The sequence below is a fragment of the Lepidochelys kempii genome, chromosome 27 (genome assembly GCF_965140265.1).
Source record: "Lepidochelys kempii isolate rLepKem1 chromosome 27, rLepKem1.hap2, whole genome shotgun sequence".
Classification (NCBI taxonomy): domain Eukaryota; kingdom Metazoa; phylum Chordata; order Testudines; family Cheloniidae; genus Lepidochelys; species Lepidochelys kempii.
The window spans coordinates 18942335-18963131 of NC_133282.1; the positions used below are offsets into that span (position 1 = coordinate 18942335).

Consider the following 20797-nt stretch of genomic DNA (forward strand, 5'->3'; position numbering starts at 1 on the left):
AGGACTGGGCAGGAAAATGCTCCTGGTGCATGTTCAGGGCCACCATGCTGGGTTCTAAATGGGGTGAACACCCCAGCCCTGCCTCCACTGTCTGTGGTGTCTCCATCCCCGTAGCTGTAGCTGAATGCTTCAGCGAGAGCATGGCACAGGCACGAAGCATGTATTGCTCCAACCAGTGCTTGGGCCAGAAGCCAATCTGACACCAACGGCTACGAGCGAATGCACACGCTTTGCTAGCAGCAAAGGGGCTACAAACTACCATCGGAAAGAGAAATCTGCTCCTTCCTGCCGCGACGTTCCTGCCAAATCCCTCTCTCCCCCACCCCTGGAGACTGGCTGCTCTAGCGTAGCAAGCGCCCTCCTGCCACGCCATGCTGGCCCTTCGGTGAGACTCAGCTAGTGGACAGACAGTTCCATCACTCTTCTTTAAGCCCTTTGCACCTCTGTATTTTGGGCCCAGGTTACTCCGAGACCCTTTACGGGAATCTCCCCCCCATCTCTTTTGGCTTCTGCTGTCGAGACCTGAGAAGCAGCTATTCTTTCTGGGTGAAGGGGAACAAGTCACCCAGCTCTGCTCCTCACTGGAGAGGACTTCTGCCCCTGGCTGGGCCTGAAGGGCTAACACACTTCCATGCATTACTGTCCATTCACTGACAGCGGAGATGACTTGGGTGGCCTCTGCCCAACACCTATGAGGCAGCCTGGACAGTTAAGCTCAGAGAAGCAGAGACTTCCTGGGCCGCTCTGAGCTCGGGCAGCCTGACATGCTTAGACTGAAATCAGAGCTATATCAGCAGGCTCCAGAAGCTGCTTGGTAGAGTCCAGCAAACTCCTGAGACTTAACCCCTGGCTCCCACGATTGCTACTGGCCAGCAGCTTTCGGGTAAGAAAGCCACTCCAGGCTGCCTGTCTTACAAATCAGCTCCCCAGTGGAGATTCTGGCCCACTCGGCAGGAGGGGCGCACAGCTCCCTCCAGCCCTGCTCTTGAGCACGATCCACCAGCACTCTTGCCCCACACGGTGATGTTTGATTTCAAGGTCTGGAGCTGTAGAGGAGGGTTAAGCAATTCTAGTGTATGCCAGAAGCTGACAATCTCTGCAGAGAACAATGGGCAATACGATTAACAGAACCACCACTATCTCCAGAGAAAACACCATGTGACCACAGCTTAGCCAGACAATCCCTTGCTCTGGGCAGACACAAGGAGCTCAGGGAGAGTCAGCAGTCAAGTGGTCATTTGACTACATTCCAGCCACCTTATGTATCTCCTTTGAAGACAGACTTGATTAAAGGACTTTTAACAGCACCACAGCACTCGCCCCAGGCTTGGAAAGGAGTCAGGGTTTTTTTAAATGTTGATTTCAGTTGCAGATAGATTTCCAGTTGGCAATTCTTCAACAACAACAACAAAAAAAACTTTCAAAAACAGACTCCAACATGAAACTGCAGAACTAGAATTAATTTGCAAACTGGACACCATCAAATTAGGCCTGAATAAAGACTGGGAGTGGTTGGGTCATTACAAAACCTAAACCTAATTTCCCCCATACTAAATTTCCCCCTACTGTTACTCACACCTTCTTGTCAACTGTTTGAAATGGGCCACTCTCATTACCACTACAAAAGTTATTTTTCCTCCCTTGGTATCCTCCTGTTAATTGAATTGTCTCGTTAGACTGGCCTCACACTTGGCAAGGCAACTCACATCTTTTCATGTATTTATACCTGCTCCTGTATTTTCCACTCCATGCATCTGATGAAGTGGGTTCTAGCCCACGAAAGCTTATGCCCAAATAAATTTGTTAGTCTCTAAGGTGCCACAAGGACTCCTTGTTGTTTTTGCTGATACAGACTAACACGCTACCCCTCTAAAACCTGTTTAAAGTCTTTGGAGCTGTGTTGTGCCTGAAACCAAGACATGTTGTGGCAGGCACTGTGCCCACATCCCAGCTCATCTTCAAACCCAGAGTCCCATTCGTTATCAGTCCCGTGCACCTCACTCCCAGTTCTGCAGATGCCCCTGAATCCCGACCCACAGGACCCCTGCTATCCCGGTCCTGGTCTCTCGCTGTGAAGCGATAAAGATGTCAGCTCTTTTCTCAGAGCCCATTTCGTCTGAAGTCATTGTTTAACTCTGGACTAGGTCACAAATGGTGACAGGAAACCAGTGCAGTAATTCTCTGCCATCCTCCAGCCAGGCATTGTTTTCTGATCCTCAACTCTTTTAGGGCCCTTTAGAATACTTGGTTTGGGAATTTTTTCATCACACTGTTAAAGACCATTCTGCAGAGCCATCATCACAAACTATCGCTGTGCTATGTGACTGAGCGGAGCAGGGCAGGGTCTGCATCAGGAGAATTCTCTCGTTAGCAACGCTGGTTTGAATCCACCTATTACAACATGCGGGGTTTAGCAGAAAGATCTAGTTTCGTAAGAGCTCCCCCAGCCCCAGAGACAGCTCAGGGTGGAGAGCCCAGAGTCTACAGCAGAATTTGACTGGACATAAGGATGCACCAAATGCAGAAATGTGTAACAGCCGTTTAGGAAGCCGCAGTCTCACTTTGCAGCATCTCCACTTTGTTCTGCTGCCTCAGTTTCCAATCAGCAGAAAAATCTGAGGGTAAAGCAACAAAATGACCCACCCACCCACATACAGTTTCCTCTGTAATTACTGAGCAGAGATTCAATGCAGTCTCTAGTATGACACGCACAGCACACGCCCCACATGCAGCGTGCAGCGCTGCTGTTTGTAATTAATCAATGTAACTCAGCCCTTTAGCCCTTTCTCCGTCCACAGCTTGGGAACGCCTCGAAACCTCAGTCTAAAAGGCATTTAAAACAAGAAGAAAGTGACTTAATTCTCCTGCTCTTTGTATGTTCAGTGTTCCCCTTCCCGCCCCCCCGGAAACGAGCAGGTCAGGTACCCGCCCCCTCTGCAGAGAGGACACAGGGGCTCCCAGCAAAGCTTTGCTGGAGAAGTGGAGGGAGTGTAAGCGAGGGAGAGCTCAGGAATTTACGCAAGTAACAGCCCACGGGAACTGCTGGCCTCGGACGTGAGAACACCTTCCACCGAGGTGCACCTGGGACCCAGGCTGGGCCTTTGAGTGCAGAAGCTGCACTCGCAGTGCGCAGCCAGGGACTCGGGTAGGTCCACCGCCGGCTCCAACACTCCCCACGCCAAGGATGAGAGCATCCAATGCACCCACAACTCCCAACGGCAAGCACAAGCCTGGCCACACTCCTCCCATGGCCACTCCCAACTCCCCCTTTGCTTTCTGCAGGGCAGCCTGTGCTGTGGGGACAGCACTCCCACGGCTGGGAACAAGGCTCCTCCTCTGCGTGGGCTGGCTGCTTAAGCAGAGAGTTCCCAGGGCACACTGAGCAGCCCTAGGCACAGACAGAGAGTTACTCTGCTAAGGGGAAGAGAACAAGCACGGATGTCTCCCACTCAGAGCGAGGAATCTGCAGGACACAATAAGAACACATACTCAGCAGGATACGCCCCCTTCTCCCCACCCTCCCCGCAGGGAGAAACCACAGCCCGTGCCAACCCAAACCCAGTGAGGAGCATGTAGGAGCCAACAGCTGTTGAGTGAAATCAGTACATTGGCCTCTTCCCCAGGACTCTGCCGTCCACCGCTGCAACGGGGTTCCCCTGCTCTGGCCCCAGGGATTCCGCGGCCCCAAGGCCTCACAGCACTGTACAGGGGACTTTGGGGTGAAGCTATCTGATGTGCAAGTTCACTCTCCAATTCTCCTGCACACGCACACCTCTCTGATGAGCTGCGATTCCAGGCTTACCACACATGGACCAACGGAAAGCAGTCATGCAGACACCCAGCACATTACCAGCCCCTAGAGGCCTCCTGCATTTTACTCCAGATTCCCCCAAGGTCTCTGCTCCAAGATACCACTTAGCGCTTGGCACTCTCTGCTCGCTCCGTTACCACTAGCAGCCACACCTGGCTCTGACACTAGCAATCCAAGCTGAGTTCCTGCTGGTAGCTCTCTGCCTGGCGGAGAGGAGATTCATTAATCCTGTGAACAGCACCGATCTTGATAATCTGCTTCAGTTTACACCATAGGTGCTGGAACAAGGAGTGCGGGGGATGCTGCTACACCCCCTGACTTGAAGTGGTTTCCATCATATGCAGGGTTTATAATTTGATTTAATGGCTCTCAGCACCCCCACTGTACACATTGTTCCAGCCCCCCTGGTTTACACTGCTGAGTACAAGTTCCCTAAGCAAGTCAGCGTCTCCTGTAATCCACAGTGCCCCAATTTAAACCCATCCTCAAGGCTCCAAGATCCAATCTCCATCCTTCCAGTTTGGACTGGGGGGGAGGCAAGTAGAGGTTAACGCACTAGGAGACTCCCTGCAAGAAAAGGGACGATGCTCCTTAACCAGCCAGAGCTTTGGGGGAACAAGGGCTGCACTCCTTCACCTCTGGCTTAGCTTCCAGGGTGGAGCTTGAACCCAGGTCTCCCAGGGGAGAGCAATTATTATCTGAATTGTGCTAGCGTGCAGTCGAGGATCAGGGCCCCACTGCGCAAGGCACAGGGCACACACAGTTCCTGCCTCAGAGAGCCTGACGCTCCAAATCCAGTGGAAATCAAAGGGACACTGGGCACAGAGTGCTGAAGGCTTCAGCCACTTAGTTCAGATGCCAGTCACCCAGCCAGTTCCACTGAAGAGCTGCACTGCTCTTCTCTGCATGAGAGCACTGCGGGGGGAGAGTGGTGGTCTTGTGGCTGAGACTGAACTGGGATGCAGGAGATCTGGGTTCATTTCCCAGCTCTGATGCTCCCGGTGTGACCCCGGGCCAGACACTTAATCTCTCTGGACCAGTTCCCTGTCTGTGAAATGGAAATAATAATATTCCCTTCTCCCACCCTTTGTCTGGCTTGTCTATTTAGATTATAAGCTCCCTGGCTCAGGGACTCTCTCAGTGTGTCCAGATCCAGCACATGGCACAACGCAGCCCATCTTGGTTGGGACCTCGACTGCAAAACAAAACCGATCCCAGAGACCGTGACCCAGAACTCTGCCGAACCCAGCTAGGAACAGGAGCAGCAGCTTTCCCTGCAGCACTCTCTCTCTTACGGAGGCTGCCAGCCTGCACCACGACTCAGACTCACCTGCTCAAAGGGCCATACGGAGTCTATTTTGGGTTTGATTTTGCCCTGGTTGTACAGGCTAACCAGCTTGGCCACTACACCCCCAATGAGCTCAAATTCTTCATCCATGTAACCCAGGTGGTAGCCGCACACGGCCTTGTTGAGGTGCAGGAGCTGCAGAGCGTTGATACTGAATTGGTTCCACCATGTCTTCGCCATGGCCACCAGGTTCTTCTTCTGCCCAGTGAGCAGGTTGGCCACCCCTAGGAGGAAGTCAAGGCCACAGTCACGCTCAGAGCTCTCAAAAAGCTAATGCCTGGTGACGAACCCAGTGCACCAGATCTAAGACAGCTCCGAGAGCACAGAATACTCACTCCACCTGCACACTCAGGATCAGGTAAGGCCAGGATCTACCAAAGAAAGGCAGAAGCAAATAGGCTTTGAGTGATGCAACAGAGACCCCTTTGGGCCAGCAGATGTGCAGGGTCATTGCTAGGGTAAGTATTCAAAACCGGACAGTTTCTTATCTTAGGACAGGCAGCAAGTTAACACAGCTAGATTTAGGTGCCAAGCCAGTGAGACTGGTGCAACGTCAGAGTACTGCTGATGCTAAAATGCAGCCAGCCGTGTTGGCCGAATCCACCCCAAGCTAGGGTTTCGGAGCCTGGCCCGCTGTAATGGTTAATCCTGCCAAAACACTCTGCAGTCCACAGAGTGAGGAGGCCAATGCCAAGGGAGGGAATGCAGTCAGCGTGAGATTCCTGCATATCCCGTCGGGCTGTGTGAGGGCTTTGTCTGTGGGGACAGAATCGCTGTGTTTTGCAGCTGGGGAACGGAGAGAGAAGTATTCGGTAGCTTCAAACCGCGTCACCCACACACCCCACAGAAAAAAAAGTGAGCTTCTGTGAGTGCTGCGAATTAAGTCAGCCTGAACTAGGATAAACTCACTGCAACTGATCCCGTGTGCAGGACACAGATCCCACTTCGCCCTGCATGTGTGTATTCGGACTGGGAAACAACTCTCTGTGCAGGGGAGATTTGATACCGGAGGCAGAGGTCAGCGTATGGAGTGGAGTGAATTGCATCTCTCGGGCAGGGAAAGAGTACAGGAACCTAGGGTTGCAGCTCTCAAAATGAGCCATGAGCGAACCAAACCCCCAGTAGGAATCTGGCTCTCTCACCTGTGTGATCCTCCAGACAGAGCAGAATCTAGAGCTCAGACTAATGTGGTAACCAGCCACAGTGGGCTGCTCTCCCTCAGGACCTGGCTAGGGGAAACCAGTACGAGTGCTCTCATGCAGAGCCACCCCCCAGGCGCTAATGCATAACCCCACCCTACAGGGAATCTGGCCTGCTGACATCAGCCAAGGGTCTCAAACTGGGGGTTGGGACCCTTCAGGGGGTCACGAGGTTATTACGCAGGGGATCGCGAGCTGTCAGCCTCCACCCCAAACCCCGCTTTGCCTCCAGCATTTATAATGGTCTTAAATATGAAAAAGAGTGGTTTTGATTTGTAAGGGGGGGTCGCACTCAGAGGCTTGCTATGTGAAAGGGGTCACCAGGGCAAAAGTTTGAGAACCACTGGTCAGCTGTTCGGTAGACGCATCATTCCCTCATACTTACCATAGGTTATGAGTTTGCCCATTGGCTTCAGGAGGTTGAATGCTTTGGACGTGTCTGATCCTCCCAGTGGATCCAAGACAATGTCGACTCCTAGAGAGAGTTTGCACAAAGAGTAACAGGCTGTTTCCTTCCATTTGCTGAGGGATAGGCCTGTAGCGGGGTAGGGGAGCCCTATCCCACCCCGTCCCTCACGGTACCTTTGGGGGAGATCTTCCGGACCTCCTCCACGTAATCCATACTCCTGTAGTCAATGGGGTGAGCGACCCCACTTTCCCGGAGGGCGTCATGCTTGGAGGCAGAGGCAGTGCCAAAGATGGTGACGTTCTCCACCGTCTTGCAGAGCTGAATGGCGGCCGTTCCCACCCCCCCTGAAACAGGCAGCAACGGGGGAATTAGAGGCGCGGGCAGGACATAGGAGACAAACCAGCCGCCGGCTGTGGTGCTCCCACCCTCCCCCGCACACACACACACCTGACTCCATGCCACGGCTCAATCTGAGCGCGAAGGGTTTGTCTGCGGCTCAGAAAAACTCATGCTTTGAGCCTAAGAGCTTGATGGCCTCAGGCGAACTAATATGGCCCTGGGATCTGCCACCTCACTATGGCGCTCAGGGCTTTAATACAACCAGACCCATCTGATTTTACCGTGTGCCATCCAACAGGCCGGGGTGTGGATCGGATCAGCCAATAGCGCAGTGGGATATTTTGCCAACCCAGCACCTGTGTAACTGATCTGTGTAAGCCTTTATATCAGGGTTGTCACCTCTTTGTCCAAGAGCCTAAGTCATGTCCCCTCCCAGCAGCTGGACTGGCCGCTCTGAAGCCAACTCCCCATAGGCTGAGCCCTGTCGGGGCGTGCTGGGCGTACGTTACCGGCAGCCATGTGGATGAGGATGCTCTGGTTGGGTCTCAGGTTCCCAAAGTCAAAGAGGATCATGTACGCCGTGATGTAGTTGACCAGAAAGGCGGCTGCTTCCTCGAAGCTCATTCCGTCAGGCATCAGGAAAGTCTGATTGGCTGGGACAGTCACGACTTCCTGCCAGAGCCCTGCCCTGGCCAGCACCATCACCTTATCACCAACCTACGGCCAGAGAGAGAAAGGGAGAGGGAGGGTGGATAGTGGCATGCTCTGGGTCGGCAGGGAGGTCACACCCAGCATCCTGTGCATCCCAGTCTGCACTTAGCCCACAGCACTCAGCACAAGCACCAGGCCTCCAGTGCCTGGACTGCTCCTGGTCTCTGGATGGGAATGCCGAGACTCTCTGCCTCCTCCACAGACTCAATACACATACAGCCATCCCCCTAGCCAGGCTCCCTGACACGACACTACTCACTGTGTCGGCCCGGCTTGGTGTGACATACTGGACTGGAAAAGGGAGCAGCAAACTTCTGGAGTTTAGTTTCACTTAGAACATGAAGCTTGGGCTGAAACTTGAGGCAAGGCAGGGAGGGGTGGGGGGGGAGAATTCCCAAAACAGGGACCAAGGAGTTGTCCAAGGCCTCGAGCCATTCTGTGACACCTGCTTCCCTTTGAGAGTTACCTCTCTAACAGGGGCCTTGTCTGCTTGAAGGCAGCAGTGTCTTGGGACCATGTGATCTAGCGATGTAAGCATGACACCACAGTGGAGAGAATTTGTACTTTCTACTTTGCCAGGCAGCTCAGAAGACTGACACAGGGGCTCACTTCAGGTTTTCCGTTGGCTCCTAGTGGCACAGTGGTTGGTGTAAACTCCTTAGGGCAGGGACCATTCTCATTGCTAGCTCTCAAACAATAACAGGATATCCAGCACTTTAACGATGTTGAAATGGATACAGACATTGTGCGGAAGAGCCCAGTCATGGAGCTGAAGCTATACCATGCATTTCTCTGCAGACACTTGCAAATTCCTCTCTGGTTCTACAACTTCTGCAGAGATTCCTGCACTGGTTTATATACCTGGCAGTTCTGACTTCTCCAGGCATTGCAGCAACATCACTGTTCTAAGCAGCACAGAATTTTCCCATGAGGCAGGCCAAAAAGAATTTGAAGAGCAATTAGCAAAGGACTCAAAAACTATTAGCAACATGTTTTTTAAGTACATCGGAAGCAGGAAGCCTGCAAACAATCAGTGGGGCCACTGGAGGATTGAGGTGGTAAAGGAGCACTCGAGGAAGACAAAGCCAACGCAGAGAAGCTAAATGATTCTTTCAATAGGTTGGGGTGGCCAAACCGTGGCTCGAGCTACATGCGGCTCTTTTACCTTTAAAGTGCAGCTCAAGGGGCCCCCCCTCACACTCCCCCCATTCTCTACCTACCAGACTGGGGGTGGAGCTCGGGACCTCTGCCTTGAAGCAGGGTAATGGGGTCGGGGCTTCTGCTCTGCAGGGGGGCGGGTCTTGGGGCTTCAGCAGGAGCAGGGCTTCAGCCCCAATTCCCAACAGGCATTTCCCATGGGGCTGAAGCCCCGAGCCCCAGCAGGTGCACCCCGGCTCTCAAACTTCTGAAGATTGTTATATGTGGCTCAGAGGGTCAGTAAGTTTGGCCACCCCGGCAGAGGTCCTCACTGCAGAGGATGTGAGGGAGATTCATGAGCCATTCTTTGTAGGTGACAAATCTGAGGAACTATCCCAACCCGAGGCATCAATAGAGGTGGGTTTAGAACAAACCGATAAATTAAACAGTAATAAGTCACCAGGACCAGATGATATTCTCCCAAGAGTTCTGAAGGACTCAAAGATGAACCTGCAGAACTGTGGAATGTAACCTGTCATTTAAATCAGCCTCTGGACCAGATGCTAACGTGGCTCCAATTTTTATAAAAGGCTCAGAGGCGATCCCGGCAATTACAGGCCCATCAGCCTGACCTCAGTACCTGGCAAACTGGTTGAAACTGTAGTAAAGAACAGAATGATCAGACATTGATGAACACAATTTGTTGGGGGAAGAGGCATTGTGCACCGGAAAACCTGACTGCAGGGGCTTCAGCGGCCGTGGAGCCTAGCCAGAGGTGGCTCAGCAGGGGAGAGCGCCCATCGCCTAGGGGACGGAGCAGCCCCATGCTCACTGGGACCAGGACCGGGGCAGCGGGGGGAAGAGGATGCTAAGCCCCTGCCCAGGGGGCCGCTGCGGAGCCTGCAGGTTCGGCTGGAAATTGCTTCCCCTCCCTACTCCAGCGTTTCTCTGAGGGGTGGCTCCCCCGTGCCCGTGTAGCGTCCACCTGGCACCAGCAGGGGCTCCGGGCGGCTTTGGTACATGCAGGGCTTGGTTCCTCCTGGGCAGCACCCCATGTAGGAGAGTCTTGGGCTTTCCTGGGGCGCTGGCCCGGCCAGAGGCAGCTGGGGAGGAAGAAGCCCGGTGGGCAGGCTACAGGTGTGCTGAGAGCTCCCGCCAGGGGTTCCACACAGCGCTGGGCGCAGGACGCGCTCCACCGGGGGTTTATGGAGGAGCAGCGGGGATGGTGGTGGGTGAAGGGGCAAAGTGGGGGGAGGACAGCGAGGAGGGGAGCATATAAAGGGTCAATGGATGGGCAGCAGAAGCAATGTGTGGGGCGGTCACGTGACCCCCCCCATCCTTTCAATTGTGCTCCCCCCATCACCTATGGGTCAACATATCCATAAATGATCTGGAAAAAGGGGTAAAACAGGAAGGTGGCAAAATCTGCAGGCGATACTAAAGTACTCAGGGTAAAGTCCAAAGCAGATGAAAGAGTTCCAAAGGGATCTCACTAAACTGGATGACTAGGCAACAAAACGGCAGATGAAATTCAATGCTGATCAGTGCAAAGTGATGCACATTATGTTTTCCAATCCCAACTATACCTATAAAATGATGGGGTCTAAATTAGCTGTTACCACTCAAGGAAGATCTTGGAGTCTCTGTGCTTAGCTCTTTGAAAACATCCGCTCAATGTGCGGCGGCCATCAAAAAAGCGAACAGCATATTAGGAACCATAGGAAAGGGACAGATAATAAGACCACAAATATCATAATGCCTCTGTATAAATCCATAGTACGCCCACACCTGGAACACTGCGTGGAGTTCTGGTTGCCCATCTCAAAAAAAGAGATTAAAAATGGAAAAAGGACAGAGAAGGGCAACACAAATAATTGAGAGGATGGAACAGCTTCCCTATAAGGAGAGATTAAGAAGACTGGGACTGTTGAGCTTGGAAAAGAGACAACTGAGGAGGGAGATGCTTGAGGCCTATAAAAGCATGACCGGTGCGGAGAGAGTGACTAAGGAAGCGTTATTTACCCCTTCACATAACACAAGAACCGGGGTGGGGGGTCGTCACCCAATGAATTTAATAGGCAGCAGGTTTAAAACAAACAAAAGGAAGTACTTCTTCATACAACACACAGTCAACCTCATTGCCAGGGGATGCTGTGAAGGCCAAAACTATAACTGGTTTCAAAAAAGAATTAGGTAAGTTCCTGGAGGACAGGCCTAGGAATGGCCTATCAGTATCTGCTTTATATCCACAGACAATGTTTGGGAGCATGGATTGGATGTGGATACAGATTTCATAATTGCACAAGGCTCTAGCTATTAGCCGAGATGGTCAGGGATTCAACCCCATACTCTGGGTGTCCTTAAGCCTTTGATTGCCAGATGCTGGGACTGGATGACATGGGATGGATAACCGATAATAGCCCTATTCTATTCCCTTTGAAGCATTTGGCATTGGCCATTGTCAGAAGGCAGGATACTGGGCTAGATGGACCATTGGTCTGACCCAGTATGGCTGCTCTTATGTTCATGGCTGAATTTGTTTGCGTGTGGACAGAGGCTCCTAGGCAGATGATTGCACTGGGTTAGTAAGATCTGTCTTTGAATATAGCATGCCCAACTTTAAGGTGCTGTTCAGTCCAGCAGAGTCATCTGCTTCATGCTCTGTTTGCATCACTGTTCATTCTGAATGACTAAGGGAAGGTTAAGAGTGTCCAGACATTCATGCCTGGTGCCTTTCGACTACAGAGCTAGGTGCAGAAAGCTGGCATGGTGTCAGTATTACCCAGCAAAGGCTTGGAGCTCTGGGGCGTGCTTCAGGATGTTATTTATGGAGTGCCAATACTAACTGCTCAAGCAGCAACTCTAGCTGTGAAACAATATAATACACTTTGGGAATGCGGAGTTACCAATCACCAGAACTCAAACACTGTCCCAAACGTTAGCTGCTCTCACAGTCCCAAATGAGGTTGTGAAGGGGGTACTCTAGGAGCATCAGTCCAGGGAGGGAGTGACTAGGAAAGCATTGCATTTTTTACCAGACTTTTTATATTTTAACAGTATGTGCAATGACCAGTTCTAGATTCTTGATGCCTCCAGGGTTTTCTGAAGAAGGATTTTGGGGAAGTAACTGAGCCCCTCTGAACTCTGCACTAAAAGAGGCATGTGACATTTGTTATACGAGTCAGCTGATAAGTCACAAAGGCAATTTCCATATATTTCTCCTCTTTTGGAAGTGATTTCGCCACAGAGTCCAATAGTTGCACCAAAAACTCCCTGCTAGGATATCAGCAGGGAAGCCTGTGTAGAAGACAGGTTTCAGAGTAACAGCCGTCTCCTTTTCTTTTTGTGTAGAAGAGATTTCCTTCCACAATACAGGCCTTTGCTTTAAGCTTCTGCTCTTAAAAGAAACCTCAGATAATGATGAGAAATATTTCAACGTAAGAGCAGTTTCCAGGACAGTTTGTTAAATGGTCTGACCCCGCAAATCCCGAGGGAATCACAGCAGAAAACAACATGGCTGCAGGTGAACTCAACATCACAACGGTGCTTACATCACGGCTGAAGGATGATATCAACAGAACCAGCTCTACTCTCTGATGGCACTGGGAGGGGGTGGACAGCGTACAACTAAGACACATGGAATAACCACTGTATGAACCAACCATATCTCCACAAACTACGTATGCTTCTATCAGATACAAGAATCTGACGTTCTTCAAAGGCAGCTTAAGGGTATGCACATGTGGAAAAAGCCTTTCCATGTGGCAACTTGACGGAGCGAATTCTCAAAATGTGCAGCCATTGCATTCAGATGCCACCCAGTAAACCCAAGTGCATGGGGTAAGCTAAGAGCTTAAGCCTGTCCTGCCAGACACCTAAGGAGACCCTCAGATTTCACTTTGCTCTATATTCAGGAAGTACAGAGGACAACACAGTCCTCTCACCTCATGCCGAACTTACTGGACTTCTGCACAAGCTCGAAAGCACGTCTCTCTCACCAACAGAAGTGGATTCAATAAAAGATGTTAACTCCCCCACCTTGAACCTCTCTTGTAACTTTAAGAGCACAGAGAACAGGCTGTGTACTGTGACACAAGACAAGATGTGTCTACACTGCAGTTAACCACCCGTGGCTGGCTTGTCTCAGCTGATTCAGGCTCGCAGCCGATCTGTGGAGCTACACTGCAGTGTAGATGTCCTGGCTTGGGCTGGAGCCTGGGCTCTGGGACCCTCCTCCCTCGCAGCGTCAGCTAACATGGGCTAACCACAGGTGTTTACCTGCAATGCAGATGTACCCATAGTTTCAGTGTGAGTGCAAATCTTTCAAATTTAGTTTTGCTTCCAGATGCACGAAACCCAAAGCCTCTCCAGTGAGCTGCTCTCATCCCCCCAGACAGGGAGCATCTGTTCCTCATGTGTCGGGAGGGGGGCCAGCAAAACCAGATAGCAGCATATTGGACAGCAGAGAGGCAGCGGAAAGGCTCATAGCTGTGTGGGTTTGGCATTTACACTTGAGCAAACTGAAATGTTTTCGCTGGGGGGAGGGGCGAGTGTAATGGAATCAGATTTAATATCGAGGTTTGTTTGAGAGGCTTTGCGAATACATTCCCTAGACACGTCTCAAACGGTCACGACTCTGTTACCCAATGATAACAGGTGACGGAAAAAAACTTGGCACATCTGTCAATGAGCTACCAAAGCTTTAATGAGAGAAACAGAACAAAGAGGGCATTTCAGTCCGATGAACTTCCAAAGATAACCATGATCTACAGAGCAACGCCAGAATCATGCTGCATTGGCCTCAGCAAGACCTCGCAGCGGCTAACCTGCTCGTGCCCTTGAGGCCTCGTCAGCTCTAAGGCTGGCAAACAGCGTTTGCAATAGTTGTAGCAATTGCCTTCCACGCTGAAACTGGGGCCAATCGTGTTTTGGCCGCATTCAGAAACAGCGCTCAGGCTGCCAGGTATGGGGTGGAGGGGAGAGCAACACAGGGGTTCTCGCTAACTCCAATGAGCACGCAATTTTGCTCATGCAAAGCCTCATAAAAAAACAGAAATAAGAGCTCCACACTCTTCCATCTGATCTCCCCTCTCTCAAAGACTGTCTGCCTCGCGACACTGCCCTCACCTACCTCCGATAGAATCTCAGATCTTGGAACCTGGCTCAGGTAGCAGCTTGCTCCAGCCAGCGCACAGAGTTATTTTCCCCTGAGATTCCCGTCCATGCAGGCCACCAGCCAGGTGACCCTTAGACAAAGGGCCTCAGCAGCTGATCTCATATTAGCCAGATTCCCAAGAAGATTCTCCTTTTAAATTAAGTTATAGCTAGACATTTCTTCCTGCCAATAAATAGCCTCCCCCCAGCATGCTGGTGGATGCCTGAAACTGGTTCTGGAGACAATGTAAAATCAACGCCACTGGAACTGCTTACCCCTGAAGCCTCCACTGCTCCTGAGCCATGCATCCTTCATGCTAAAAGAAAACACCATCTTCCTTTGCTGGCAGGAAATCCTGTATTTATTTGGCAGCAGTGTCAGGAAAAAAGGGTTATTGATGCTCTGCATCCTTCACCTTTTACATGAACCCTTTTACCACATGCACAAGCATTTGCCACATACATCATGCACACACACGGAGGGGGGGGACGGGGGGGTTGAGCACACGGCCTTCAGCTCACTGTAGGATCACCGCGTCTTCCCTCCTTTCCTGGGGACAGCAAGGATGACCCCTGTTCAAACGGTCACGCAGCCAGCCACAAGTTTACCGAACCTGGACGCTATTTTTTATTTTAAATTGTACTTATTCCCCAAACTGCTGATGTCAGGCAGATGCATTCTGCTACTCCAATCTGCTCTGCTGAGAGCCCTTCACCAGCAAGTGGGTATGAGCAACATGTTTCACCTGTCCTGCCCTAGGTGGGAGGAAAGCCAGGAGGGTACTAACCACTTCTGGGTGGGTGTCAGCCACAGGAACGATGGTAATTTTAAGGTTCTACAACCAGTGGTGAATTTCAAGACGATCTTGGAAATGTCCTCCATTTAGTTGAAGTGAGACATGACTCCCAGAACTAACATGTTTATAACACACGCAGGATTGATCTGCCAGACAGATTAACATCCATTTAAACTCTCTGGGAGAAACTATGAAAACAGCAATCTATTAAATAAACCTGCTATTAGCTGGCGAGGGGTGGAAGTGTTTTTAAAAAAACCCAAACCGATCTTTAAATGAAATATATACCGTATGTTGTTCCAGAGCAGATCTAGTACGTTAATAGTAAGCTATTTTTATTGCAGTAGCGCTTAGAGGGTCCAGAAATCAATCCCAACCTTTGTCTATCTAGGTTGTAAACTCTTGAGGGCAGGGAGAAAGGAATACAATATAGCAGCTTAATTCCTCAAAATGAGAACTGGACAACAAGTAGACGACAAACAGTAATCAGCTACACTAAAACTTAAAGACACAAAAATGAGGAAAGAATCCATAGAGTATGGCCTGAGAGACGCTGCATTTTCCCAGAAAAAGACTCATTTAGGTAGCTTAAAAGCAGATGAAGATCTGTGGTGGAAATCATTACTGCCAAGTATTCTAATGCTCAGACAGCTTAGCCAAGGCTCTTCTCCTTCCCCCTAGATTAAGCCATGTTAGATGCATAGTCAATGTTTATTACATATCTCATAACGATCAGAAACAGGCAGATATACTGTCCCCTGCAGCATATCCAGGTCTGAAACATCATTAAAGCTAACTTCCTCCTTATTGTAGAACGATGCACCTGACAGCAGCTACAGAGTGTTGAGACAAAACATCTCAGTCAAAATAAAAACAACCAGTTTGTAATCAACAGTTCTGCCCACTCTAATTTGAAAGCTTCACACCTGCACCTGAGCAAGTCACCTCTCTAGCACACCTGTGTTATTATAGCAGCCAACCATCTCTACTGACTCATCCACAATGCTAGTGGCAGTGGGATTAGAGCAGGCAACCATTAAATAAAAGAATTACATATATTTAGAAAAAGCTAATTAATACAGAATCTTTGTTCTACTATTGAAGAGCTCTTAAGTAACATTCATCAATCAGCTCTGCCCATAAAGACAATGACATAGAGAAACTAGCCTCCGAGATTGATGCGTTAATATGATCATCTCCACAGACCACCTTTGTTGCACACACACACTGCATTTAATAGCACATAAATATGCTTTTGATGGAAGCCCCCAAATCAGCATACACTGCTTTTATTTTGAAGACAATTTTGTCGCAAGAAAGTGTGATGTCTCAGCACATATGCCAAGTGCTGGATTTACAACTCCTAATGAGATTGAAATTCTTTGCCATTTAAATTGTAATTCACTAAACCCATTTCTACAAAATGAGACCTCAAAGCAGTTTAATTTAAATCCAGCTTCATGGGAACTGCCCCACCCTGAGTGGGCGGATACACTTTACATTTGTAGAGAAGCAGTCATAGACATTCAGTCCAGCACAGGTAATATAGGCCATCTGGAAACAGTTTTTTCTTTTTGTAACAGTGACAATAAAGAGAAATCACTTTGCCTAACCCCTGCTGAGAAAAGTAATACAGGGACAGTGTAATATAGAAGAACATAAGAACGGCCATACCAGGTCAGACCAATGGTCCACCTAGCCCAGTATCCTGTCTTCTGACATTGGCCAGTGCCAGATGCTTCAGAAAGAATGAACAAAACAGAGCAATTTATTAAGGTACCCATACCCTATCATCCAGTCCCAGGTTCTAGCAGTCAGAGTCTTAGGGACACCCGGAGCACATGGATGTGTCTCTGACCATCTTGGCGAACAGCCATTGATGGATCTATTCTCCATGAACTTATCTAGTACTTTTTTTAACTCAATTATACTTATGGCTTTCACAATATCCCTTAGCAATGAGTTCCACAGGTTGACTGTGAGTTGCACAAAGAAATACTTTCTTATGTTTAAAACTGCTGCCTATTAATTTCATTGGATGCCCCCTGGGGTTCTTCTGATATGTGAAGGGGTAAATAACATTTCCCTAGTCACTTTCTCCACCAGTCAGGATTTTATAGACCTCTCCCATCTCCGCCCTCAGTCCTCTTTCTTCCAAACTGAACAGTCCTAGTCTATTTACTCTCTCCTCATATGGAAGCGGTTCTGTTCCCTAGTCATTTCTGCAGCCCTTCACAAGATTATTCTCCCACTATACGTTGTGCACAGACCAGAAACCTGTTCTCCTGCCTTGTGCTGAACGAAAACCACGTTTCTTTATTGAACTCACAGAATAGATATTGTACCATCACAGACAGGTCTAGCTTCCACTAGTTAACGTGGCCACAGGCATGAGGAGGGGCTCCCGACAGAGCTATTACAAACTGTGTTCGCGGCTTAAAGGGCATTACGTTGGTGGCCACGGGATATCTGTAATGGCCAGTATCAGGGGCCTGAAACGTATCTGGAGGATGCCAATACCTGTTTTATCCCTATGTTGCATCACACAACCAAGGGACTTCAGTTTTTGAAGGCACCTGGATAGGAAGCGCCCCCCTCACCCAGGCTACGGGATTATTGGCTGATTTATCACCATCTCCATTGTCCCACTGTCAGCCAAGGGCATGGGAACAGTTTGTACAGTGAGGGGGCTGAGCGCCACTGAACCCAACTGTAAACCTGGATGTGCTGGACACCACCCCAAGCTGGGGGCGCGGCAGCCCCCCGCCCATCCCGGAGATCCGGGACCTGTGCGTCTGCAGACATTTAGATGCAGCGTGGGGCGCCAGGACCTGATATGCCACAAAGTGGGGGTGCCCACCTCCCCCATACAGAGCCCCACAGCAAGGGGAAAATCGCCCCAAATACCCCCCTCCCCACATGGGCGCTGGCCGCTGCCCCTAACAGCGCACACCCCCACCCCGAGACCAGCCGCCTCCGGCTGCAGGCGCGGGCGGAACCCGGCCCCGGCCCCAGGGCGAGCTGGGGCGGCCGCTCCCGAGCCCCCCGGCCGCATGCGCACCGCAGCCCCCATTGTTTCCCGGCCTCGGAGCGGTGGCCGGAATGGGGGGGACCCCCCGCCCCTTTTCCGGGAGGGACCCGCCAGGGCATCGCCCAGCTGCCGCCCCTGTCTGGGAGCGGGAAGGGCGGAGCGCCCCGAGACCGTCAGACGGTCACCAGCCCTGGGCTCGCCGCCCCCGTTCCCCCGGGCTCGCCTGTCCCGCCGCCCCCGTTCCCCGCCCCCACCCCCGGGCTCGCCTGCCCCGCCGCCCCCGTTCCCCGCCCCCACCCCCGGGCTCGCCTGCCCCGCCGCCCCCGTTCCCCGCCCCCACCCCCGGGCTCGCCCCATCCCCGGGCTCGCCTGTCCCGCCGCCCCCGTTCCTCGCCCCCCGCCCGGGCTCGCCTGCCCCGACCCCGGCCCCCGTCTCACCTGGCGGCCGGTGACCCCCTCGCCCAGCGCCAGCACGGTGCCCGCGCACTCCATGCCGGGGGAGACGGGCGGCGGCGGCAGCCGCTCGTAGAGCCCCTGCCGGGCCAGCAGGTCGGCGAAGTTGAGGCCGCAGGCTCGGACCCGCACGGCGAGCTCCCCGGGCCGCGGGCTGGGCTCGCCCCGCCGCACCTGCACCTTCACCTTCTCGTAGCCGCCGAAGCCCGAGAGCACCAGGGCCCGGTACTGGGGCTCCGCCGGGGGCGCGTCCCCGCCGCCCGCCGCCCGCTGCTCCGCCGGGGGGGCCGGCTCGGCGGGGGCCGGGGGCGCCGCTGCCTCTTCCCCGGACATGGCGGGGCTCGGGTGGGGTCCGCAGCGGCCGGGCTCGCGGTGCGGGGCTCGGGTGGGGTCCGGAGCGGCCGGGCTCGCGGTGCGGGGCTCGGGTGGGGTCCGCAGCGGCCGGGCTCGCGGTGCGGGGCTCGGGTGGGGTCCGCAGCGGCCGGGCTCGCGGTGCGGGGCTCGGGTGGGGTCCGCAGCGGCCGGGCTCGCGGTGCGGGGCTCGGAGGGGCCCCTGGGGCAGAGGCCGGGCTCGCGGTGCGGGGCTCGGACGGGCCGGAGCCGGGTGTGGGGCCCTGGGGCAGCGGCCGGGACCGGCGGGCGCAGGGGACCGGGCAGCCGCGGCCGGACAGCTGCGAACAGCTGGGCTGAGCGCGGGCTTGCGGGGAAACCCGGAGCCGGAATCCGGGGCGTGGCTGGAATGAGGGAAAACGTGGACTGGGGCGCACGGAGCGGAGCCACCAGCTCCCTCCACGGGGCGCGGCGTCTCACGCAGGGTAGCAGAGGCTGGAGCTGGAAGCCCGGACTCCTGGGTTCTCTTCCCCACCCTGGGAGCGGAGCGGGGGTCTAGCGAGTTAGAGCAGGGAGAGGACGGGGAGTCAGAACTTAATCCACAAGTAAGGACCCCAGTGTCAAACCCAAGCTCCCAGAGAAGGTAGCCAAAGGCCAGCAACAAGCTGGGCTCATAAAGTGCAAATCTGAACAGTGAAAGTCATTAACTATGAAACAGCTTAGCAAGGGTCCTGCTGGATTCCTCATCCCTGCAAATGTTACATCAAGAGTGGATGTTTTTCTAAAAGGGATGCTCTAGTTCAAATAATCTGGATTCAGACCAAATCATGGGACAGACTTTAGCAACAGGATGTTAATCAGCTTTTGAGGGATGGTGGGGAGACATCCATTCTGGTCTTCCTGGGCCTCTCCAGCAAAATTCATCACTGTCCACCTTGAGAGAGTGCTGTCCCATGTCAGAGAGGTGGCAGGGGGCCAGGGGAATGCCACGACACCCCTTATTTATGGGGTCCCACAAGGATAAATTGTCTATCCAGTTCTATTCAATGTCTACCACTAGCCACTGGTCAGATGAACTGAACTCTCAAGTGCCAGCAATATGCGGGTGGAGGACACCTCTACCTATCTTCACCACACGTGCCCATGATGCCCAAGGCTCCGATGACATCAGTTCATGGATGAAGGACAGCAGGTTGAAGCTAAACCCAAGCAAGACAGAGATGATGCTGGTTGGCAGAGGAAAGTATTTTGAGGAGTTTGCGGCCATGGTGCAGTCTCACTTGGTTGAAGGTTCACACCCACAAATGGTTGATTCAGATCATAGTTTAGCTGTCCCATCCTGGCAAACAAGGACCTGGCCTCAGCTGGTCATGCCTTTGTTACTTCCCATCGGGACTACAGCAGTGTCTACCTGGACATGATGTCTTCAGAGCCTAGGAAACCCCATATAGTTCAGAACACTGCACTGTGGCCCTTCAGCAACGCTGGCTCCTGTGAACACATCACACTTGTCCTCTGCTCCCTGCGCTGGCTTTTCATAGAGCAGCAAGTCAAGTGCAAGGTCTTGGTCCTTCCAGGAGCTCCATGGCCTGGGCCCGGGATATCCAAAAAACCCTACAGCTCTATGATGAAGATCGTAGTCAACAACTCCAATCCCCAGGCACAGTGGAACTTTCTACCCTAAGGGTAAATCTCATCTGTGTGCTTATCTGGGCCTGTCCGAGACTGTGGAATGAACTTCTCCAGGAACTAAGAGCCATCACAAACCTCACGTCACCACCTTCCAAATCTTCATTCTCCAATATAAATGAAGAACAGCAGGTACATTTGGAAAAACAAACAAACTTCCAAACAAAACCAACCAAAGCAAAACACACCACTGGAGAGGGAACGGCCCACATATGACAATGTTAGTCACAATGCTTAACGCACAACTGGAAAGTGCTCAGGCCTAGATCCACAAAGGTATTTAGGTTCTGAACTTCAGGAGTTAAGAACCTAAATACCTTTGTGGATCTGGGCTTCAGATACTATGGTAATAAGTTGCTTGCTTACAGACCGCCCCCCAACCTGAAGCA

General features: G+C 52.1%; 1 protein-coding gene across 1 annotated transcript in view; it reads right to left on the bottom strand.

Moving 5' to 3' along the window:
* VAT1 (vesicle amine transport 1) overlaps window positions 1–19075 on the bottom strand; it is a 25222-nt gene extending 6147 nt beyond the window's left edge. The window contains exons 1-5 of the mRNA XM_073326257.1: window positions 18375–19075; window positions 7616–7823; window positions 6941–7111; window positions 6744–6833; window positions 5142–5383 (exon numbers count right to left, since the gene is read on the bottom strand). Coding sequence (XP_073182358.1) covers window positions 5142–5383; window positions 6744–6833; window positions 6941–7111; window positions 7616–7823; window positions 18375–18722 — 1059 coding nt within the window. The 5' untranslated portion in view covers window positions 18723–19075. The remainder of the gene's footprint in view (window positions 1–5141; window positions 5384–6743; window positions 6834–6940; window positions 7112–7615; window positions 7824–18374) is intronic.
* Window positions 19076–20797: the final 1722 nt, after the last annotated feature.